The sequence below is a fragment of the Brienomyrus brachyistius genome, chromosome 7, assembly GCF_023856365.1.
Source record: "Brienomyrus brachyistius isolate T26 chromosome 7, BBRACH_0.4, whole genome shotgun sequence".
NCBI lineage: Eukaryota > Metazoa > Chordata > Actinopteri > Osteoglossiformes > Mormyridae > Brienomyrus > Brienomyrus brachyistius.
In genome coordinates, this window is record NC_064539.1 from 24,491,936 (window position 1) to 24,513,834 (window position 21,899).

Here is a 21,899-nt window from a genome sequence, read left to right on the forward strand (position 1 = left end):
AAAGATGAACACAGTCCAGTGGGTGTGAGTCATTGCAGATTGCTCTGGAATTTGCCATTATGTACTGAAGAAGTGAAGTGCTCACTCTGTGCTGTAAAAATAAAGTCCTATCTTTTACTGCTGTAATTAAATTACATTCCACATTCCACGTCAATTCTGAGTGAACCTGGCAGTTATGCAAGTATGTAAACTTGATAGGACAGAAATTAAACTGTTTCTGGAAATGTGCACTGTAAAAAGAGAAGTGCTTCGTAGTGCTACAGAAAATATATTTTTTAAAAAAAGCACAGAGCTTGGATATTCTGGATTGTGCTGACTCATTGCTTGACTGTTTAAAAGGCTATTTTCTCACTGTTTTTTGTTTAGTGTAAATGGACTCTATTCCTCCTGGTCATATGGTCTGTCAACAGCAGCACTGTGCAAGTTGGGAGAAAATTCTACGTTGCACAACAGTATACTTTACCTGTTTGTTTGTTTGTTTATTTGCTTGCTTATCTTTGTTAATCTCCCAAGGCTGCGGAATCGGGACATAAGGAAAAAAATATATACTCACGAAGGCTTCTTTTCCATGTCATCACCATAAACACAATGCTCCTCCCATGTATTTTCCTCTATTTGGCATACTGAAGTGATGTGAAGAAAAAAGGGAACCAAGGCTTTTTGGCAGTAAAGCTGCACTGTTATGTGAGCTTGTATGCCGTTAGAACTGTCAGACTGCTATCCCTCCCCATCCATGACGTGTGGTTTCTCACTGTACTTGTGTGTGATTTAGTGGTCTGTTGTTGTTGTTTTATGCTTTTATAAATTAGATACCTAATATTTGCCAGCTTTTTGCTTTCACCCTCACAAAAACTCTATAAATTACCTATTAAGTAAGTGTTGGGGGGTGTGATCTTTGAATATCAAAGGGGAGCTCGGTGTTTCACTTAAACAACACATTTAGATAGACGTTATTGGCTTCCTTTCCAATCTTGGACATCCTTTATTTAATCCATCACTGCTGAAGATTCCAGAGGATTGTAAATTTTACCGCGTGAAGTGTCAAACATTAATATAAAAACCATTGCCAACATTCTATGAGATAAAATACAGGAATGTTTTCACTTAGGATTAGTTTTTGATAATGTATTCTCACTATTATTGTTTTCTTAGTTAACACGCTAATAGGGAATAATGACATTTGTCTCCTTTAATCTACATGAACAAGAATTCTCCTGAATACTGCCAGTTGAAACTTGATACAGTTGTGTGTTCTGAGGCTGTCTTTAAATTTCCTGCAATGGAGATTCTGCTGTCCCAGTTGTGGGGGACTGGCCAGGGAAATGAAAGCATGGCAGAGCTGCAAACATGAAGGGTAGAATAATCGAGTCCAGAGAAAAGGATGGTACATTTTGTACAAGCACAAAGTCAGCATTTTTAATCAGCCACAGAGAAAATGTGCTACATATACATTTTTTAAGAATGGCAAAATGTGTGTGCTTTTTGTTGTTTGATGGGAATAGTTTCAGCCAGCATTTCAGAGAGCCTATTTCAGTGATTTCTCTTACACACCCATGCCTCCACCCTGCCCCCTCACTGAATGCCTGGGCCTCTTTTTGTGGGCCGCCTTTTTTGTGTAATCAGACACCATCTGCCTCTTCATTGGCTGCTGCGGCCTCCCCCCTCCTCCCTCTTCCAGGCCCTCCCAGCGCATATTCATGAGCTCCCTCTGCTCGGGTTCCTGTGCTGGTGCAGGCGCCCGCTCCCCCGTGGAGGGGAGGGCCAACTGGCAGACGGCAGCAGGCTGAGGCTGCAGCCATGTCAGTGAGCTGCGCGCTGGACGGACTATGAGGCAGCCATGGCCATGTCGCTGAGCGCTGATGATGAGGACTACGACTCGGAGGCAGAGCAGGTTAGCATGTCGCTGGCCAGGCACAACCAGGGCGTCAGTGTGCTTCATCCTTTTGTACCATCAGTCTTTGTGAAGAGGGGGAGAAAAGGAATTGTGCGAGTTTGAGTGTGTGTGTGCGTGTGTGCCCATATGTGTGTGTGTGTGTGTTGAGCCCGCCTCCACCTTTCCTATTCTACCTCTGGCAGAATTCAGCGAAATGCAGCCTTTGTGAGTGTGTGTGTGTGCGCATTGCTCTTGTATGTGCATGTGTGCATGCTCGTGTGCGTGTGTTTGTGTGAGTGTGTGTCCGCTTGCATGTGAGTGCAAGTGTGCATTGTATGTGAGTGTGTCTGTCAGTGTGTAGGCAGTGGGGCTGTGGAACGTAGCGATTCCGAGGAAACCAGTTACAGCACGGGCTGGCTCAGTCCTCAGGGCAGCTACCGGTTGTTCCAGAACGAGGAAAAAAAAGATTGCATTTTCAGATTCCTCTGCTGCAGAGCTACAATGTGAGACTGCTGTGTGGTAATTTTTCTCTGCACCCCCACCCTATGACTGCAGAATCTTAGCTACATTTGTGCTGTGATATATCTGGGTTAGATATTATTCCAAAATGAGCTTTTCTATTCCCCATGTTCTCTTCTTTCCACATACTTTCCTGTTACGCTATTTAGTGGTTCCTTCAGTTGTGTAGTGTTTTTCCCCCTTTAATTTAATTTTAATTTTATACAGTTCTTTATTTTATGGGAGACATAACCAGGGTATAGAGAAACACATGAAGGTGGAATTCATCCCCATTCACCTCTTCAATCACAGCAGTACGGTTGACATTTTGTGCCATTATGGTTACTTTTTTTAGCACTCTGTTGTTTCTCTTCTACATCGCGTTGATCAAAGTAAAATGCTTCCCTGTAGTATAAAGAGGGATTAGAGTGTGCTTCATGCCTTTACACTGTGTGCATGCAGCATATGCGTGTGTTTGTGTGTGAACAGAGCTGACAGCATGACCACGCACGTGAGACAGGTGGTCCTCTGCCCCTTCACTAATGGTGCAGTAAAAACGGTAGTGCAAATTGTGAAGGAACGTGTCAGGACTGGGATCTGTAAGAATCTTTATATTATGAACTGCCATTCAAACAGTAGCTGATTTAAGCCATTAGTGTAATTTTTTGTTTGTGGTGATTTGTGTTGTGTTATATTTGTACGTGTGTGTGTGTGTGTGTGTGTGTGTGTGTGTGTATTGTTGATCATCAAGTGGTATACACACACACATGCACACACACAAAGTTAGACAAAGAGTCAATTTTCAGTGCAGGGTGCATTGGGGCTCCATGCATGCCAAATGCATTACATTATTGTTGATTGAAACGGTTAAGGAAAAGTAAACTAATTGATTTTATTTATGAAAAATCTTCTTTATCAAACATAGTACCATTAAGCAGTTTACTTCACAAAAAGGTCAGTGATTTTAATAGCCTTCCTAGCCTGACTTCAAAATTAAAACGTTGTGTTTTGTTAATGCTCGCTCTTGCTGGCAGAGAACAGCATCCTGCTAATTTTCCTGTCTCTTCTGAGGGGCCGTGATGATGTACCGTATGTTATAATGACAACATCTCTCTGGCAGATCCAGTAACTTCCTCCAGCAAAGGGTTATTTTTAACCCGGGCCACACGTCCCCACAAGGGTGCCCATTGTGCTGCAGCTTTAAGAGGGCTGGAGGCCGTCCTACACCGGAGGGTGGGGGAAGGGCACTGGAGCCGATCCACAAGGGAGTGACGAGGAGGGGTGTTAATGCTCCTGTCTTTCCCTGTTGTTTGGCCTTTAGTCCCCTTGCGGTGGTCACCCACAAGTTTACCCGCAACACCATGTTAACGTTAGGTCTGTTCTGACTGGCAATTTCACACATTAGAACAGTTGCGCTAGTCACTCATTACCTTGTTTGTTGTAACAGCTCATTTGTCTTTGCATATGTTTTGTGTGTGTGTGTGTGTGTGTGTGTGTGTGTGTATGTATATATGTGTGTTTATGCATGTTATTTTTTCTTTTTTTTTTGCTGTGTCGAAAAAGATCAAAATATTTAAGTTGGAAACATTTTTCTTCTGTTAGCATATTGATAACTTATGGTGACGTTAACATATAATTTTCTATGGTAATATGAGATTTTGACCCTTATGTTAAACACAGTGGTTTAGAGCTGTAATGGACACGTCCTGCCTGTTTTTTTTAGACTGTGGGAGGAGGTGAATATGAATTACCTATAGATAACCAGTAATATAAATGACTGTCGCAAATGTAACAACAGACAAAGAAAGGATCGTTGTGTTTCACAACCAAGTTGTTCAACCTTTATCCCAAAGTCTGGCATCTCTGGGAGCTGACTCCTGGTCATCCTGCATTTGGGTGGAACAATGGAGCATGTGTGTTTATTGTCCTTTGCCTAAACTTGGCGATCAACAAGCCACCTGCACCCTTTCACACCCCATGTTTTTTTGTAGATTATAATGTGAAAACCCCTCCTGAAGCCCCTGCTTTCAGTACTGCTTCCAAGAAAGTCATTTTTACAGGAGTTGGTAGTCATATGTAAGAGGAGCCTTATGGCATGAGGTATTCTTGGAGATCAGTCAAAAGCACTGTAAAATGGAGTAACTCTGCCAGGAGAGGTTTCAGGCGTCTTCCATCCCAGGTAACTTGGAGGAACATTCTGAGTGTTTGAGCTGGCGAAAGGTCAGCAGAGCCAGGTGGACGGCCAATCCTGAAATACCTCCTAGCATAATTGATACAGAGTGTGAGTCAAGCTGCTGCTGTCTTCTGCCGCCTCAGCCTGCCAGGACTGAATTGTGTGGGCCGCCTCTTACTCGGTGTGTGCCCTGCCCAGCTCCCGGCAAATGCTGATGAACTTGTTTTACTCTGAGTCCTGAACTAAATGAACTCAGTGAACGTATCTGTACAAAAACAAACAGAAAACGCTGTTCTCACAAAGACGGGCAGAGACGGTAAACTGGCCTTCTGGTTCTACCTGTTGTCCTTCACCAGTGGCAGTAATACTTTTTCATTTTTTTTTTTCCTGAAACACTGGTGACTAAATAAACTTCAAAGCAGTGAATTTATGTTTGTGAAATTAAATGCAAGCACAAGTACCGACAGATGCACCCCAGCCCTGGAGGTCTGCTTTATTCTATTTGTAATCAGCACCTTAATTTTGCAGTAATACGTGTTTATGTCATATAACTAATTATTCAATAGAACACGTTAACAGTGTGTAGTTAATTTTAACGTTAGTAGAAATAAACAATAAATCCCCTTGTGTCACACACAGGAAGATGAGCACCTAAAGTTGAAATACTCCTTGTTTGCTTAACTCTAAGTGAAAACCAATTGTTAACATAACAGAGGCCTCAATGTTGGCTAAAAATTTACATATGGTAACAGGCATGTATCTTGGCAGTGTCATGTGGGTAATTTCAGGAAGCCAACTGCCCAGTTGTCAGCCACAAGTTTTCAATGCACCCTGCACCATTTTTATGCTTTATAAGCAGCAGGTAGTGAACTGTAGAGTATTAGTTTTTGCATTATTAGCAGTTAAGGGTTTTCTGTTCGTATATAGATTACTGTTTGTAGCAACTTTGTTGTATCAGTGCACCCTTCTGAATTAATTTGATTAATTGACCAAAATGTTGCTGGTTCAGATCCCAGTAGGGCCTCCACTTTTGAGCCTTTGAGTAAGGTGCTTAACTTTTAATTGCTTCAGTGAAAAATCCATTCGTATGAACCAATAAAATTGTAATGATCCCGAGTTGTTTTTGATGAGGGTGAAAATAATTAAATAATGTAATTCATTCTTTTGTTTTCCACATCATGCAGTGCTCAAGATCATTAGGTAGTTGTTTGCCTACATTCAGTACTCATCTTAAACTCATTATTGCACAAACCTCAGACATTGTGTTAAATCCTGTATTATTGTGTTTCTCTGTATTTTGTTTGTCTGGGCCCTTCCCTCAGCTTAGGGGGCACACACTGTATCTACGCCCACAGGATGTCTGTGCTGACTGGTTTGTTGTCTCCTGCTGTCAAAAATAATCTGAAATCCCCAGGCAATAACCATCAGAATGCACTGTAGCTTAAGCATGTTTCTAGTATTAAGTTCTGAATATTACTGTATGACATCTGAATCTTTTTATTTCTGCCAAAAGATTTAAAGAATAAAAATGATTGGGCCAGAATGAGAATACAAAACACCTGTTTTGCAAACTGAAATGTGAGGCCTGATGACCTGATGTGTATCACTGTTTTTCACTTTAGAAAGGCAAGCTGCTGGGCCCACATGCTTGTGGTTCCAGTACGATGCTTCCAGGTGTTTAATGGGTATCATCCCTCTTTACCGCTAGACTAACTGTTCCTTTGGAACAAATTTGTACCAATTTGCACTTGTGTGAGAATAGTATTCGGTAGAATGGTCCAGTGGGGTATTTCTCTGTGACGGTTGGGGCTATGGATTATTGGAAACAAATTGCATTTTTTTTTTCATTTTATGATAACTCCAGAATGATTTCTTTTTGGGAAAAATGTCAGGTCAGTGAGAAGAAAGTGGGAGGTGGAATCTGCCTGACATTGTATCAAGCCGAGATGACATCTCTCAATTCTAGCTGTAATGTAGGTCTGCCTGTTTGTGCTCTTTTGACCTCTGGGGGCTGCCTCTATAAACCTTATCCTCTTTTAACACCTCGACATGTCCCACAGCATTTTGCGGATCCGGGGGGGGGGGGGAAAGGAACACTGAACAAGACCATTTGCCGAGGCCCATGACAAGCCGCTGTGTTCTGTCACTGGGGCCTAGAGGTTCTGGGTGGGACGTTATCAAATGACACTGCTGGCTGCTGATTGTCCCCCTCTGCTTTCTTCATGTATGCTTGGATGCCTTGAACTCCACGTAGATAAACCACTGGCAGTTGCATCTTTACCATTGTTCTTTTGACAAACAGTTCTTGTTCTGCCAGCTGTACACTTTTTTGCATGTACTGCTTGTATACACTAGTATGTGGCAGTCTGTTTTTATTTATAATTTTTTTTAACTCACTAAATTTTTTGAGTTACTGGTTTCGAGGAAACACATGCTCTCCATTACCTCAGTAATGAGTTCTGCTCAGAGCTGTTGTTGATGTAGTGCCAGAAGTGGTGCAGGAAGATGAAGATGACATCAAAGACTGTAAACGTGTCACAACTTCTTCTGGCAACTTGAATAAAATGCCAGTATGGGTCCTGATTTGACCGGCCGCTGGCCTTCCCTCTCATCTTGATGTTTGCCAATTTTCTCCAAGGAGTCACTGTATGTCTTTGTACTTTTTCCATTTGCTCTCAACCAGTTGGCACTGCTTGCTTTGTTCGAGTCATAGATCTTGATTCTTTGGGTTGTCTTATACATGTTATGCAGGGATTAGTGTGTGTATTCTCATGACGCTTCGGGGTGACGTGGGTGCAAGCTCTAATCGAGCTGGTAGCACCAATCACCCAGCAGCCAACTTGGGCTTAGATAACCAAGTTGATAAACTTTTCATTTTTTACTTTGCTGCATTGTTTAATTATTGGAGATCTGGGCATTGATTACAGCTCTGGAAAGTATTCCTGTACATTTGTTTATGGTTTTTTTCCCCTCACCGTCAGCTGGTAATGTGTACCTGCCAAGTGTGCAGCATGATGTCACTGCTGTGTTTGTACTCTTCGCCTCAGCTTAGTGCCTCAGCCTTTTGTTTGACCCCCAACCCCTACAAATGTATCTGAGTGTTTGGGTTCTCTGTAGTCCTGGGTTAAAGAGCTACAGCTTCCATGTGTAGCTGAATGAACAGAATGGCGTGGCATCAGAAATCTTGCCACATAAGACGTTACTTTTCGAATTGTACCTGTGAAACCATCGCGCACAAGTAATTGATAATGACAGTTTATAAAATATAAAAATGACATTGTCTTGATAGTTTTTTTTGCATGACGGGATCTATGTTTGTGCTTCAGAAACCAGTGAGAGGCCCCAGCTGTGAGGCTGGGACAGTTAACTGGCAGAGAGTGTGGCTGGTGTTGTGATTAAATGGAGAAAATATGAGATGTGCTTCGTGGAAGGAGGAATGTGGCTAACTGGCAGAGATTAAGCCTTATGTGCTTTTGGGGGGGGGGGGGGGGGCAGGTCTTAATGGGACTGAAGCGGTTAACTGAAAACAGTGCATCAAGATTCTTGGCTTCATTTCAGGAAGTGGTGTGAAACTTCTAGCAGCTGAAGGTGTGTGTATGTGTGGGAAGAATGTAGGCTATACTTTATTACATTAATGTAAAACACAATGAGTGAGTAGCTTATATTCGGTCTCTAAATTTCGTCTGAAAACTGGCATCTTCACTTATAGACAGCTATAAATGTGTTTTTGTGTCTCTTCTGGTCAGTTTATCTTATGTTTGCCTGATTGCGTTGGTGCATGCACAGTTCTCGCACAGGCCTCGTGTGCTACATAATCTTGCGGATGGCCCAAAGCCATCCTTTCTGAGTAAGAGAATAAACAGACCTAAAAATGAGATGTGCCCAACATCAAAGGCCCCCTTTCAAAGCCCTCACTGAATATTGCTTTAACTTTCCCCTTCTGCATGTTATGTAACTTCATTCAACTAGTTATCGCACTGCAGATGTGTTGCCAAGGGAACGCTGCTCACCTTGCGGCATGATGATTTATTTAGAAATATATTGCAATGATGGATGCATTTTGCAAATGTTTTGTTGTTTGGACAGAACAAGAGATGAGCAAATATCAGAACCCCCCCCCCCCTAAAGTTGGCATCTTCCATCGCCACAGTAGCCTGCTGACTTCCATGTTGGAGGAGGGGACTGTCTCCCTGCTGTTGCCCAGGCTCAATTTCCCGCACTTCCACCTGCCTTGTGCTCATTCATTTGTACAGGGTGTATAAATCAGGTTTTCTTTGTTAATTCTTTCCATCTGAAGTCTTTATCTTGGGTGCTCTAGTTGTCAATTGAATTCAGCTCATTGCTTGATGATCCTTGATGCTTTTGTGGTGATTTTGTTCTTGGTAGTAGAGGAAAGAACAAAAAATATTTGCACCCTTAATAATTGGCACAAATTTTAATTACAGTCATGTATAAAGTACTTGGATTATTTAATAGTACATCCCCATAACAGTTAACTGAATGATTGATTTATCCATTAATTTAATCTTGTTAATTTTTGAGTTGTGTGAGTTTTGCTGAAATCAAAAAAAGAAACAAATTCAGTAGTAATCGATTTACTTAGAAAGATGGTGCTTATTAGTGGTGTTCATCATTTCGGTCCAGTTTCAGCACTTAAGCAGATTTCTTCTGGGGAGCTAAGGTTAATGTTTCACAGCAAAAAGGGCTTCATTAACCTGATTCAGTTAAGAGCATCGGTATGACAGCAGGAAGCCTGGAGGTTCCCGTGGTTTGAGTATGCTACTCCTTCCCCCTTTGCGGGTGCTGAGTTCGGCGCTTCCAAGGCATTGAGCTCCAGGTGGTCTTACTGTGTGCCCTTATGCGGCTGGGGAAGGAGCAGCATCATGTGCAAAGGATTGTTCACAAAAAACTTTTCATGGTGACCTGAGTGAAATTGAAATTGTCAACATGATTGTGCTGGCTGTGACAGAAGTCACACATCTTACCACTGGCCCTGTATCCCCCCCCCCCATCTCTGTATTGCAGCAGCGACCTCCCAACCGGCCCAAGCCCAAAGCGGGAGCGCCATCGACACCTACCGGTGCTAAGCTGTCGGGGGGGCGTGGCACGTCAGGCGCTCGGCGCCGGCGGACCCGCTGCCGCAAGTGCGAGGCCTGCCTGCGCACCGAGTGTGGGGAGTGCCACTTCTGCAAGGACATGAAGAAGTTTGGCGGGCCAGGCCGCATGAAGCAGTCCTGCATCATGAGGCAGTGCATCGCGGTGAGTCCCATGTCCGCGCCAAAGAGCGGGCCGAGCGCGCGGGACGTCCGTAGGATGCTCAGCGTGTCCGGTCCCCTCCCGCAGCCTGTCCTGCCCCACACCGCCGTGTGCTTAGTCTGCGGGGAAGCCGGCAAGGAGGACACAGTCGAGGGGGAGGAAGAGAAGTTCAATGTCATGCTCATGGAGTGCTCCATCTGCAACGAGATTGTGCACCCTGGCTGCCTGAAGGTAAGCGTGAACTTCCACGGCTCCTTGATTCTCACAATCACACAGAAATCCTTTGGTTTGCTTACAGCAACATTAGCCACAAGTTTCTGGTCTCATGGTGCCTTAAAGCTAGAGCAGCTAAGAAGATACAACAGATGAAAATTAGGTAGTGTGGTGAGAGTTCATCTTATTCTGTTTTTCATGTAACAAAACTGCACTAGTTTTGTGGCTGTTTATTCTAATGACCCCCTGCTAGTAATATATGGATTAGTTAGGTGAGCAGCAGATTTAAGAAGGTCTACTAGCTGTTTGGGCAGATGCAGACATTTGTGTCTGGGTCTGTCATATTCAATGTACCATTCCGCAGAGGAGCTTGTTGCACATGAGGCTTCAAGAATAGCACAATATGAGCAAAGAGGCAAAAACCTAAAAGGAGAACCTGAGCTAACGGTCTTTATCCAAAAGTGGAACTGCACCGTCTATTTTCAGTTTAACTGATCAAGCCTCATGTGGCAGTAGCCATCTTTTTGGGGGTGGGGATGGCTGTCATTTTGTAATTTTATAATGTGCTTGAGCTTGCAGAATGGACATTATGAAGCTTGTGGTTCAGTTTTCCTTTTATGCAGAAGTCTTAGTTTGTGTTATTGGAAAGGAGAATTGAGGATTAGCACAAGTTCCCCTAGAGTTCTGTAGGCCTGGTAGATGCTTAAAAAATGTAATGTCTTTAGCGAGCTGTGCTTAGTTTAGCATGAAAGAAGCATGGTGAAATTATTATGTGGCTGGAAGAATGAACAGTCGTGATTATATTGCTGGTTTAAAATAATACTGGGGAACTATTTTTCAGTACCCCTGTCAATCAGCAACTTTAGGCTCTCCTTCCTTGCTCTCTGTCTCACTCTCTTTTGCTCTATCACAGGTAAAAGATGCTGGTGGTGTAGTGAATGAGGAGCTGCCTAACTGCTGGGAATGTCCGAAGTGCAATCATGCGGGGAAGACTGGGAAAGTAAGCATCTACATGCGTGTAGAGGGACTGCACTCCCGAGCTCTCCAGCTCATCGGTTCAGTTGGGGTTTGGGTTTGGAGAATGCAGGGATACTAACAGTATAAGGGCATACTGAGCTTGGAGTTTATCTCAAGAAACAGGCCACTTAGATGGCATGTCTTTGGGACAGCAGGAGGAATCCAGAGGGAAGCCACACAAACGGGGAGAATGTACAAGCACACAGGGCCAGGGCTAGAATCAAGCCATAAGGGTGTGAAGCTTCCTACTGAACCATTGGGTCAATTATACTTTATATACTGGCTGTTGTCATCAGATCTACATTCTACAGGTTTGTCAGCCTCTGGTTGCTGGTGTATCAACAAAATGTGGATATCCAATATGGCCCGATCCTTTGATTGGCTGGTTTAGTTCATGCTTGTCTGAAACTCATGTTTAACATTTAGTCTCCCATCCCAGTAAGAATTCAGCCTTCTGCTAATTTAGTAATGAAGCTGTAAATATTTAGCTGAAGCCAGTATTACAAATAGTAAGGACAGAATTGGAGCTGTGTCTGATAGCTGTCTTCTGGATGTTAACCAAACCAGTTGACGGGATCTATCAGATGCTCAGAAAAAGCAGTGAATCTTACCACTTTCTTTGTCCTCACAGTCTATGTTCAGCATGGAATTGGTGGGCTTTGTAACATAATAGTATTGCACTTTGCCAGTGAGAATCTCAACATAAATTACATCCATTTTGTTTATCCCTTTCATATAAAAATTCTCCGAATGTTTTTCAGTTAATAGCGATATTACCTTAAGGCAACGTCTCTATGTAAAAGTCTGTGTAGTATTTCCATTAGGCATAAGGTATAAAGTGGTCCCGTCCTTCCTTCCTACCTTTTGGCCTACAAGCAAAAAAGAGGACCAGGGTTCAAGTATGCGTCAAACCTGCCCGGCTCCTTGCTGAAGGAGCAGCGCGTCAACCGTGAGATCAAGGAGGAGCCCGACCCAGTCAGTGGCACCAAGAGGAAGGCAGACCGTGAGGAGACCCCCAAGCAAAAGCTGGAGGAGCCACCCAGAAAGCGGCCCCCCGTCATACCTGTCCAGTCTGTGCCCCCCACTGACAGTCAGCAGGCCCGGCCCAAAGCTGAGGACAGTCCCCTGCGGAGGAAGAGGAAGATGTCTGAGAAAGAGCCGGAGCCCAGTGCCAGGAAACTGGTACGGGTGTGACTGCCTGTTATCTGCAGCACTGCACATTCAGTCTCTTTTTTTCTCTGCTGTCACAATGATGGGAAAAGTCTGACCTCCATTTATATGTAGAGCAAAAATATTCCACCTCTGTCTCGGCATGGTATTTATTGCCTTAATTTGATCTCTGCTCTTTATGGATTGAGGTAGCATACGCTGAAGTAGTGAAACTGTTGCATGGCTATTTGTTTATTTCACTTTAACTTATCTTTAATAGAAGGGTCCTATTGAGCATTTTAAACAGATCTAAAAATATACTGCAGATACTTTCTTTTTTGTTTCCTGTGACCAGTGGTGACCTTAACAGTGATTGTCACAAGGCAAACGTTTCACTTTTTTTTGTTCTAATAAATTAAATAATAGCTAACAGTAATGACTAGTTGAAGTCGTATTTCCCCAAGGGTTTAAGTTCTGTTAAAAACAGTATATCGGTATTTGTTTGTGTACCTGTGATCATGACTCAGTTCTCCCCTCATTGCAGAAATCCTCCAGGTCTGATGACCCCACAATCCCCCCACTCATGAAGGAGATCAAGATAGAGAAGGAGGTAGGGTCCCAGCAGAAAGAGGAGGGAGAGCAGGAGCTGGGGGATAGAGAGATGAAGGAAAAGAAGGCAGAAGAACATGACGATGATGAGGAAGAGGAGGAGGATGACGAGGAGGAAGAAGACGCAGCTGAGGAGGAAGCAGAGGAAGCATCTCTTGGGGCCACCCAAGGGCACACGGGTAATGGCTCGTTAAACCTTACCCAAGTTGCCCCTGCGGTCCGGGAAAGTGACCGGTCGCGCTCCAGCTCCCCACGGGCAGGGCCCAGCGGCGAGGGTGCTGAGGAGCCCCAGGACAAGGGCCAGCCGCGGCCGCGTCGCAAGCGGCAGCTGCCCAATAAGGAGTTGAGCAAAGAGCTGAGTAAGGAGCTCAACCAGGAGATCCAGAAGACCGAGGACTGCCTGGCCAATGAGACGCGTCGGCCGCTGCAGCCGGAGCGAGAGAGCGAGGGCGAGGAGGCCAAGCGAGTACTCAATAATGGCAGCCAGCTGGCTGACGAGCGGCTTCGCCCCAAGGCCCGTGAGGTTAACGGCGCCCCCCGGGAGCTGCGGCCTCACCACTATCCCCCACAGCAGCTCTCCCCTCTGGGTTGGAGCCGGAGCCCGCCCAGTGTACCTGGTGGGGGCCGACCTCCTCCCTGTCGCTCCCCGCCCAGGTGCGTGCAGATGGAGCGACATGTCATCCGCCCCCCGCCCATCAGCCCCCCACCTGACTGCCTGCCCCTGGACGGCGGGCAGACACACGTGATGCGCAGGGAGGTGTGGATGTCTGTCTTCAGGCACCTGTCGCACAAGGAGCTGTGCGTCTGCATGCGTGTTTGCAAGACCTGGAACAGGTGGTGAGTCCTCCTCGCTGTAAGAAGCAGACCCAGAACCCAGGCAACCAAAACCTCAAAGAATTGTGCATAACTGACTAGTAAGATGTAAGGAAGATTTTTTTATTCTCACTGATTATTAAAACGGAACTACCAGTTATGATTTATGATCATCCATCAGGGGGTCTTATATTTTTGACAGCATCTCCTGTAGCTCATTCATCTGCTACTTTCACTAATTACTACATTGTGCAAATGGAGAAGTATCTGGCACATGGCTTATTAGCCAAATCAAATCAGCAATCTAGCACAGTTAAGTGTTAATATCAGTGCATTATATATATCAGTAGATAGCAGCTTAATGAAGCTGGCTGTTTAATGTTACACTGAAAAACTTTTCAATTTTACAAAAAAATTTACCAAAACCTGGACACTAAGTGTAATGTCAGCATGTGTTTATGATCAGTTATTTAATATAAATATACTTGATTCATGCATATAGTCATATTGGTTTCAGTCATCTGTTGCCTGTACATTCCACATATGACCAACCCAGATCAGGTAAAAACTTCATGTGACACAGGAACAGCCCAGCCGTCGAACTCGTGACGCAGGTGTCACTCATTGGGAATCATGCCCTGTTCTGGTCCTGCCAGGTGCTGTGACAAGCGACTGTGGACGAGCATAGACCTGAACCGCTGCAAGTCCATCACACCCCTCATGTTGAGCGGAATCATCCGGCGGCAGCCTGTCTCTCTGGACCTGAGCTGGACCAACATCTCCAAGAAGCAGCTGAGCTGGCTCATCAACAGGCTCCCTGGTGGGTGTGGGCTGGGCTGGGCTGGGCTGGCCTCCATTCACACTGCTCCTGTGAGCTCGAACATGGCCTCGTCACGAGGCCAACATGCTTGGCTGTACCCTGCCATCTCCTCCAGCTTGGCGTTGGTGTTTGTCCCTGTGGTCGTGGTGAACTGAATGACTTTAGGGCAGCCGATTTTCTCCTGACGCATCAAGCCGGCGGGGTAATTCCAAGTGGTTATAAAGTCTTTTGTGCATTTTGGGGATTAGGGAAGGGGTGGGGTACTCTCTGCGGTATGGCCCTTGTCTTTGCTGCCCCGGGACAGAAGTGTGGAGAGCTTTCATCTCCTGCAACACAGAGTGCTCCGAGACAGTTACAGCCTTGCTTTCTCAGTCTCCTTCATCTGTGGTTTTTGTTAGAGGCATTCCTCAGTGATTATTGTTCTTTTTAGCTCTTTGTTAATTTATTTATGCTTGTTGTTGTACAGTGACCCTAATGAGGTTTGCAGATGTGTTGTTGATTTTATTGTGTTCCTCAAGGTCACTTAACCGTATGGTTTAATAAGAGCTCAACATGGAAGAGCTGATAAGGCGTGTAATTCCCTGAGGTTCACGGCATTCTGCATTGCCTCATTACCGATATCTTCCAGAACTTATTGCTACAGTCACACCTGCTTCTTGCTCACCTGCTTGGAGGCTTGCTGACAGTGAGGTGTCATATCCTGAAGATGTGGCATGGAAGTAAAACCAGTTTTTACGAATGTCTCACATTAATGTCATTTAAGAATTTACACAAAGGTCATTTTTCTAAAATGACTAAACACAGTAAATATAACTAGAGATCTCATCACATGATACTTAATACAGTCAGTATTTGGACCTGCAGTAAATGACAGCAAAAGAACAAGAATAAAATCAGAAAAATACCTGATTCTTAGTGCTCTAACCCCACATTCTATTGACTTTAGAGTGTTCAGGGTGGATTAACTCTAGGCTGACATCAGCGTGGATGCTCAAGTGTTGCCGATGGTGATCCTGTTTTATGGTGTACATACATATGACATTGTCAGATGGTGCACATACACTATATCAACAAAAGTATTGCGACACCTGGCCATTACACCCGCAGGAACTTTTATGACATCCCATTCTAAATCCATAGGCACGGTATAGAGTTAGTCCCCCCTTTGCAGCTATAACAGCTGCAACTCTCCTGGGAAGGCTTTCCACAAGATTTTGGAGTGTGTCTGTGGGAATGTTTGCCCATTCCTCTAAAAGAGCGTCTGTGAGGTCAGACACTGATGTTGTATGTAAAGATCTGGCTCACAATCTCCATTCTATTTCATCCCAAAGGTGTTCAGTGGGGTTGAGGTCGGGGCTCTGCACGTGCCAGTCAAGTCACCCAACCATGTCTTTGTGGATCTTGCTTTGTGCTCTGGTCCATAGTCATGCTGAAATAGAAAAAGTTGAAAGCATAGGTGTCCAAAATATCTTGAATTGGAACCAAGGGTCCTAACCCAACCCCTCTTGTACCATTATCTACTATTGTTCTCTACCAAATTTTACAGTTGGCACAATGCAGTCAGGCAGGTAACGTTTTCCTGGCATTTGTCAAACCCACACTCATCCATCCAATTTTTCACTACACAGAACACATTTCCACTGCTCCAGAATGTAGTGACAGCGTGCATACACCACTCCATCCGACGCTTGCCCATTCCATGAAGCTCTCGGCACAGTTTTTTTCCTGGGGTTAATGCCAGAGGAAGTTTAAAACTTTGTAGTTATTCAATCAGTAGAGCATTGGCAACTTTTACGCTCTACGCACCTCAGCACTCGGTGACCCCGCTGTTACTTTATGCGGTCTGCCACTCCGCGGCTGAGTTTCTGTTGTCCCTAAAGGCTTCCACTTTGCAATCATACCACTTACAGCTGACTGGAATATGTAGCACGGAAGAAGTTTCACGACCTGACTTATTGCAGAAGTGGCATCCTATGACAGTACCACACTTGAATTAACTGAGCTCTTCAGCATGGTTCCAGACTGCAACCTTTTATTGAAAGTGAGCAATTTAAAATTTTACTTGGTAGCATCTGTGCAAGTGTATGATAATCATTTGGGTGTTTTACTCCAGTTTTATTTTCTTCTCTAGTTCAGTGTGTCTTTTTTTGTTTGGCTTCTCCTTACTTGTCCCTGGGAGGACGTACATAGACGCACATTGATGTTAAACCGTGGTGTTAAAGCAAAGCTGTGGTGTTAACAAGGAAGCGGTCTGTAGGTGATTATTTTAAAAAACAAAACAAGAAGACAGAGGAGGCTTGTGTAGAGGGAGTGCCGAAGAGAGGTCCTGAGACAGACACACGTGATGATGAGAGTTAGATTAAAGCTAATGTTCAGATTCAAATATTTTGCAAGAACAGTAATTTCCGCCCTTCAGATTGGCGTATGTTCATGGTTTTGGTCATTCGCGGGTTTGCCATGAACAGTTACATGGGAAGATTTTAGAGCTTGCCGAAAGAAAACTCACATGACATGTAAGCCGAAAACAATACTGAAAATGACTTGGGTTGCATAAAATCATATAATATATAGGTATTAGTAATACATAGTATTTGATTGTGTAAGTCCATACTAAAAGTCTTGGCTTGAGTACACCATGCATATTTGTCTGGGTAACTTGCCTCACTCACGTAACTGTTTGAGTTAGGGCTGCATGATATATCTTTTCGGCATCGTCATCGCGATGTATGCACGTGCAATTGTTACACCGCAGGACGTGCGATGTCAAGTAACGCAAATTAAATTAGGCGGTGTGGACAATGCTTTTCATGTTTTTCCTAAACTAACAAATGTCACACTGTTCTTATTCTTAAACAATCCACAAAAGTCTGTCTAATATAATTTAGGTCAATTTAAACGTTTTTGGATGCGAAGCCACGCAGCTTTGCACGCGCAGCTAACAAACATTTAGATCACAGAACGAAACACCAATGACAAACATTCTCTTTGTTTTACATTGGTGAAGTTCATTTAAGTGTGAGAAACAATGGTCCTTCGTTGGTAATAATTACTCAGCACAATTTTTATTTATTGCAATGTGTATTTATTTAAGTTGTATTTGTCATACGTGGAGCAGGCACAGAGCAGGGAAGCAGGTGGAGGGAGTCGGGTAAACGAGGGATTTATTAAAGGATCACACACTCGGGTAACTCACAGCGACATCAAGACGTTAATGACTGGACTGGAGACACATACTTTAACGCGGACTTAAACACACAACAGCAATGAGCATGACTGGAAACAGCTGGTCACACGGAGATTCTACACGGGGTAGATGAGGGGGCGTGGCATACAAGAGGATTTACACGATCGGGGCATAACGGTATTTTATTTTATGTTCACAGTGGCTATAAAAAAGGTTTAATTGGAGAGTAAAATGTTTTGTTTGGTCTATTTTGTCACTCTTTAACTCCCATATGCGATAAGCTTCCTTAGTTTAATGCTCATGCTCTGTTTAGTGCTGATTAAGTTATGATTACCATTATATTTGGGCAAAATCAGCTCAATCTTTCAAGAATGATTAATTATACCAATAAAGAATAAATATTGCAATGTGTTTTTTTTTTTCCCCAATATCGTGCAACCCTACTTTGAGTGACTGTGGAATCTTGTGTTTCCCTCAGTAACTTTTACATTTTTCATTGCAATCTCCATTTTTAATAATGATTCCGAAACATAATGCTCCCAGTGCGTACAGCAGTAACTGTGTACAAGCTTTGTAATTTTGTACTTCGTATATTATTTAAAAATGTCTTGATAGAAAATGCGAAAGTAATTTTGACAAACAAAATGTACTGTTTATATAGACACTGGTAATTAATAGACCTGTATGTTATCGTTCAGGTTAGCAGACTATTATGGGTAGCGGTTAGGCGTGCCTGTATTTTTAATAAAAGTATTATTTGCAAATTGTCATATTGATGGGGATCTGCCGTCCCTAAGCCTCACTCACTAAAGTGAAGGGGTTACTGTATCAAGTCTTGAGTCACTGTCAGTCTTTCATCAATACAAAAACCAGGGTTTGCAAATTAGGACAACTATCAGCATGCAAAATCATTGATTAATACCATGCTGCACCTAAAAGTAGGGTGTTACCAAATCATGTGCTGGTATGACCAACTGGGAAAGCTGGTAGCAGCAGTGCTACCACTGGGGAAGTTAGTTTGGAGCCCTGCTCTTCAGAATGACCCATTCTTTCACCAGTGTTTGTAAACCTGATTGCATGGCTAGGTGCTTGATTATATACACCTGTGGCAGTGGGTCTGAATGAAACACCTGAATTCAAAGATTAAGAGGTGTGCCCAAATACTTCTGTCCATATAGTGTGCATATGACATTGTCAGGTGGTAGGCAAAATGAACAGAATATTGCTTCTGGTTACTGCTGTTATTTGGTGTGTGATGGTTTATGCTGTTTCTCCAAGGCCTCCGGATCCTGCTGCTGTCGGGATGCTCCTGGGTGGCCGTCTCGGCTCTCTGCACCTCCAGCTGCCCCCTGCTGCGTACCTTGGACGTGCAGTGGGTGGAGGGGCTAAAAGACCCACAGATGAGGGACCTCTTGTCACCTCCTACTGACAACAGACCAGGTACACTAAAAGTGCTATCCCATCCATCCATCCATCCATCCATTTTCCAAACCGCTTATCCTACTGGGATCCGGGGGGTCCGGAGCCTATCCCGGAAGCAATGGGCACGAGGCAGGGAACAACCCTGGATGGGGGGCCAGCCCATCGCAGGGCACACTCACATACCATTCACTCTCACATGCATTCCTACAGGCAATTTAGCAATTTAGTCTTTGGATTGTGGGGGGAAATCGGAGTACCCGGAGGAAACCCCACGACAACATGGGGAGAACATGCAAACTCCACACACATGTGACCCAGGCGGAGACTCGAACCTGGGTCCCAGAGGTGTGAGGCAACAGCGCTAACCACTGCACCACCATGCCGCCCAAGCGCTATCCCATTCCCTCTAATTTTTCTAACAGCAGATTTGGTGTGACAATGTATCTGACTGATGAAGTTTTGCAGTACAGTGACCTCTTGTGGTACCTAGATGAGGCATTACAAACATTTTAATAATATCATGTATTTATGATATAATGTAAAAGTCAAGCCCCCCATAAAATACAAACCCTTGAAATACATTGTTAATCACCAGAATAGTCATTGCTGTAAAAATTCAAATATAACTTCTAAATTTAGTAAAGGACAATAAATGATATCTCTGTGTCATAGATCATTTGGTTAATTTTTCTTCAGGAAGTAGATAAAAAGTATCAAATTAATTTGAATTATGAGAAGCCAGTAGGACTGCCACTAATGACTAATTTTCTATGGATTAATCTGTCGACCATTTTACCGATTGGTCGATTAATCTAAACGATTAATTTTCCACCAGAAAATCAAATGGATAGTTTAATTTTATTCTGACAACAACAAACTGTATGTTTCTGCAGCGTATCAGATAATGGATGTCAGGTTTTCGGCACTATACAAACATTATTTTCACTCACAATTCAATAAGTAAATTAGTAGTATGTCTAAAATATTAACGAGATGTGTATTGCGATGCCCAAAAGTTAGTTATCTGCATAAATTTTGTGCATCCTCATGCATATTAAATTTGGTTAGTGGAGCATACCAGATGTGACTGTTTTGGTAAATCATGGAATCGATAAGCACTGAAGTCAAGAAAAGGACAGCTCAGTAACCCCACCATCTTTTAAAAGAGGAGATATTGTGGATAAACAAGGGGAAAAAAAGATATCCGTGATGTGGTGCTGCTTTTTGCTGATTAAAGTCCAACACGTTTTCTCTAAATATAGTTTTCATTTGTATTTCAGTTCACAAATTATTTTCTTTTATTTAGTGTCTGTTTTCGTTTCAGTTTTAGTTTACGATAGTAGCACTGGTCCTAACAACCCAATGCGCACAAACACACAATGGCACTGTCAGTTCACATACAATAAGACCAGATTTTAGCCTAAACATTTTCTCAAACACTTATTCACCGGAGATTCTAAGGTAGCAGGCTTTATGTCTTTATGCCTTCAATAATGAGTGTATTCAACAGCTGCAAGGACAAAAGATATTAAAAAGCTGTCCGTACTAATGGTAATAAACATGAATAGACAACATTTACTGTGGTTTTGTTTATTCTGCCACCTGTGTTTTCTCTTCTGACATTCCCCTGTATGCCATTGAACTTTGCAAAGTGTAAGACCACGTTTTTGTTTTGTGATAATTTGAACTGAAGTTTATTTAGTGATATTAAATGAAAGCGTTTGTTATAATGAATTGAAGCATTTTAGAAATCATAATGGTAATGTCATTTAAATAAAATAAAAAAAAAAAAATATATATATATATATATATATAATATTGATTTAAAATATTGATGTCGACGCATTTTTAGCGTAGATGTCATTGACTGCGTTGACCAATCATGGCAGCCCTAGAAGCTAGGCTGGAGTTTTCCATCTTGGGAAAGGCTTTTGGCAAGCTGCAGTGTTAACGCACATCTCTTCCCCGGGGCTCAGATGGTTACACACATGAAGCTGAAGGGCCGTGTGTCTGTCAGTTTTTTCGGAAGTTTGATTTTTATCGTATCGATAATTAATTTGTATCAACGATACAAGTGTTGTAAACGAAGCACAGCTTATTTGTATGTCATTTCTTATACACGTCAGTAGATTTAGTATCATATATTCTCACACTCCCTATCCCCTACTAGTGTGCACTGAACTCATTGATTCGTCTGGTATAAGGTGCGTACCCTTTAGAATAGAGCACACCCCACCCATTGTTTTTATCTGAGGTGGAGGTTTCAGGTCCAAAGAGCATAAATATAGACCAATATTTTGTTTCAACCAACCAGCTGAGTCCTCTGTGTCTTTGACTCTTTATTTCTCAGCTGGTTGGTTGAAACAAAATCTTGGTCTACATTTGTTCTCTCTGGACCTGAAATCTCCACCTCTGGTTTTTACTAGGAACTGTCTGGACTAAACTTGAAATAAAGTCTTGAAAAAGTTGGACTGTTAGGCTGCCCCCTCGAAGTAGAGGTGTAGTAAGTATCTGAAACATATGTTGATGTGTATCCTAGGCTAATGCTGACGACTGTATATGAAGGTTCTGGTTAGATTCACAGTATCATATTGTGTCATTGTACTGTTTGCTAAAAGTAAGCATAGCACACCGCTACAAAACCTAGTTTAACTGTCAAGCTATTGAAACAATATTTTGCATATCTGTAGCTTGGCAGAATGTAATTCACAAAAAAATAGATGGTGTTTTAGTTATGTAGCTGAGCCTAAACGCTGTTTAAAACTAAAGATGAACCGATTGTATTAGCCAGCTATCGGCATCAGCTGATGCAGCAGCAATCAGCCATTGGCCGATGGTTAAAAATGAGCTGATATTTACCACTAATAATTCT

At 43.1% G+C, this 21,899-nt stretch overlaps 1 protein-coding gene across 7 annotated transcripts in view; it reads left to right on the forward strand.

The window, feature by feature from the left end:
- The window catches only part of LOC125745776 (lysine-specific demethylase 2B), a 48,153-nt gene that overhangs the window by 23,143 nt on the left and 3,111 nt on the right, over positions 1 to 21,899 (forward strand). For 6 of the 7 annotated variants that reach the window (XM_049018967.1, XM_049018969.1, XM_049018970.1 and 3 more), the window contains 7 exons: positions 9,570 to 9,803; positions 9,888 to 10,031; positions 10,927 to 11,013; positions 11,898 to 12,212; positions 12,724 to 13,625; positions 14,258 to 14,421; positions 18,884 to 19,045. In XM_049018967.1, coding sequence (XP_048874924.1) covers positions 9,570 to 9,803; positions 9,888 to 10,031; positions 10,927 to 11,013; positions 11,898 to 12,212; positions 12,724 to 13,625; positions 14,258 to 14,421; positions 18,884 to 19,045 — 2,008 coding nt within the window. The remainder of the gene's footprint in view (positions 1 to 9,569; positions 9,804 to 9,887; positions 10,032 to 10,926; positions 11,014 to 11,897; positions 12,213 to 12,723; positions 13,626 to 14,257; positions 14,422 to 18,883; positions 19,046 to 21,899) is intronic. The other variant, XM_049018968.1, reaches the window with a different exon arrangement.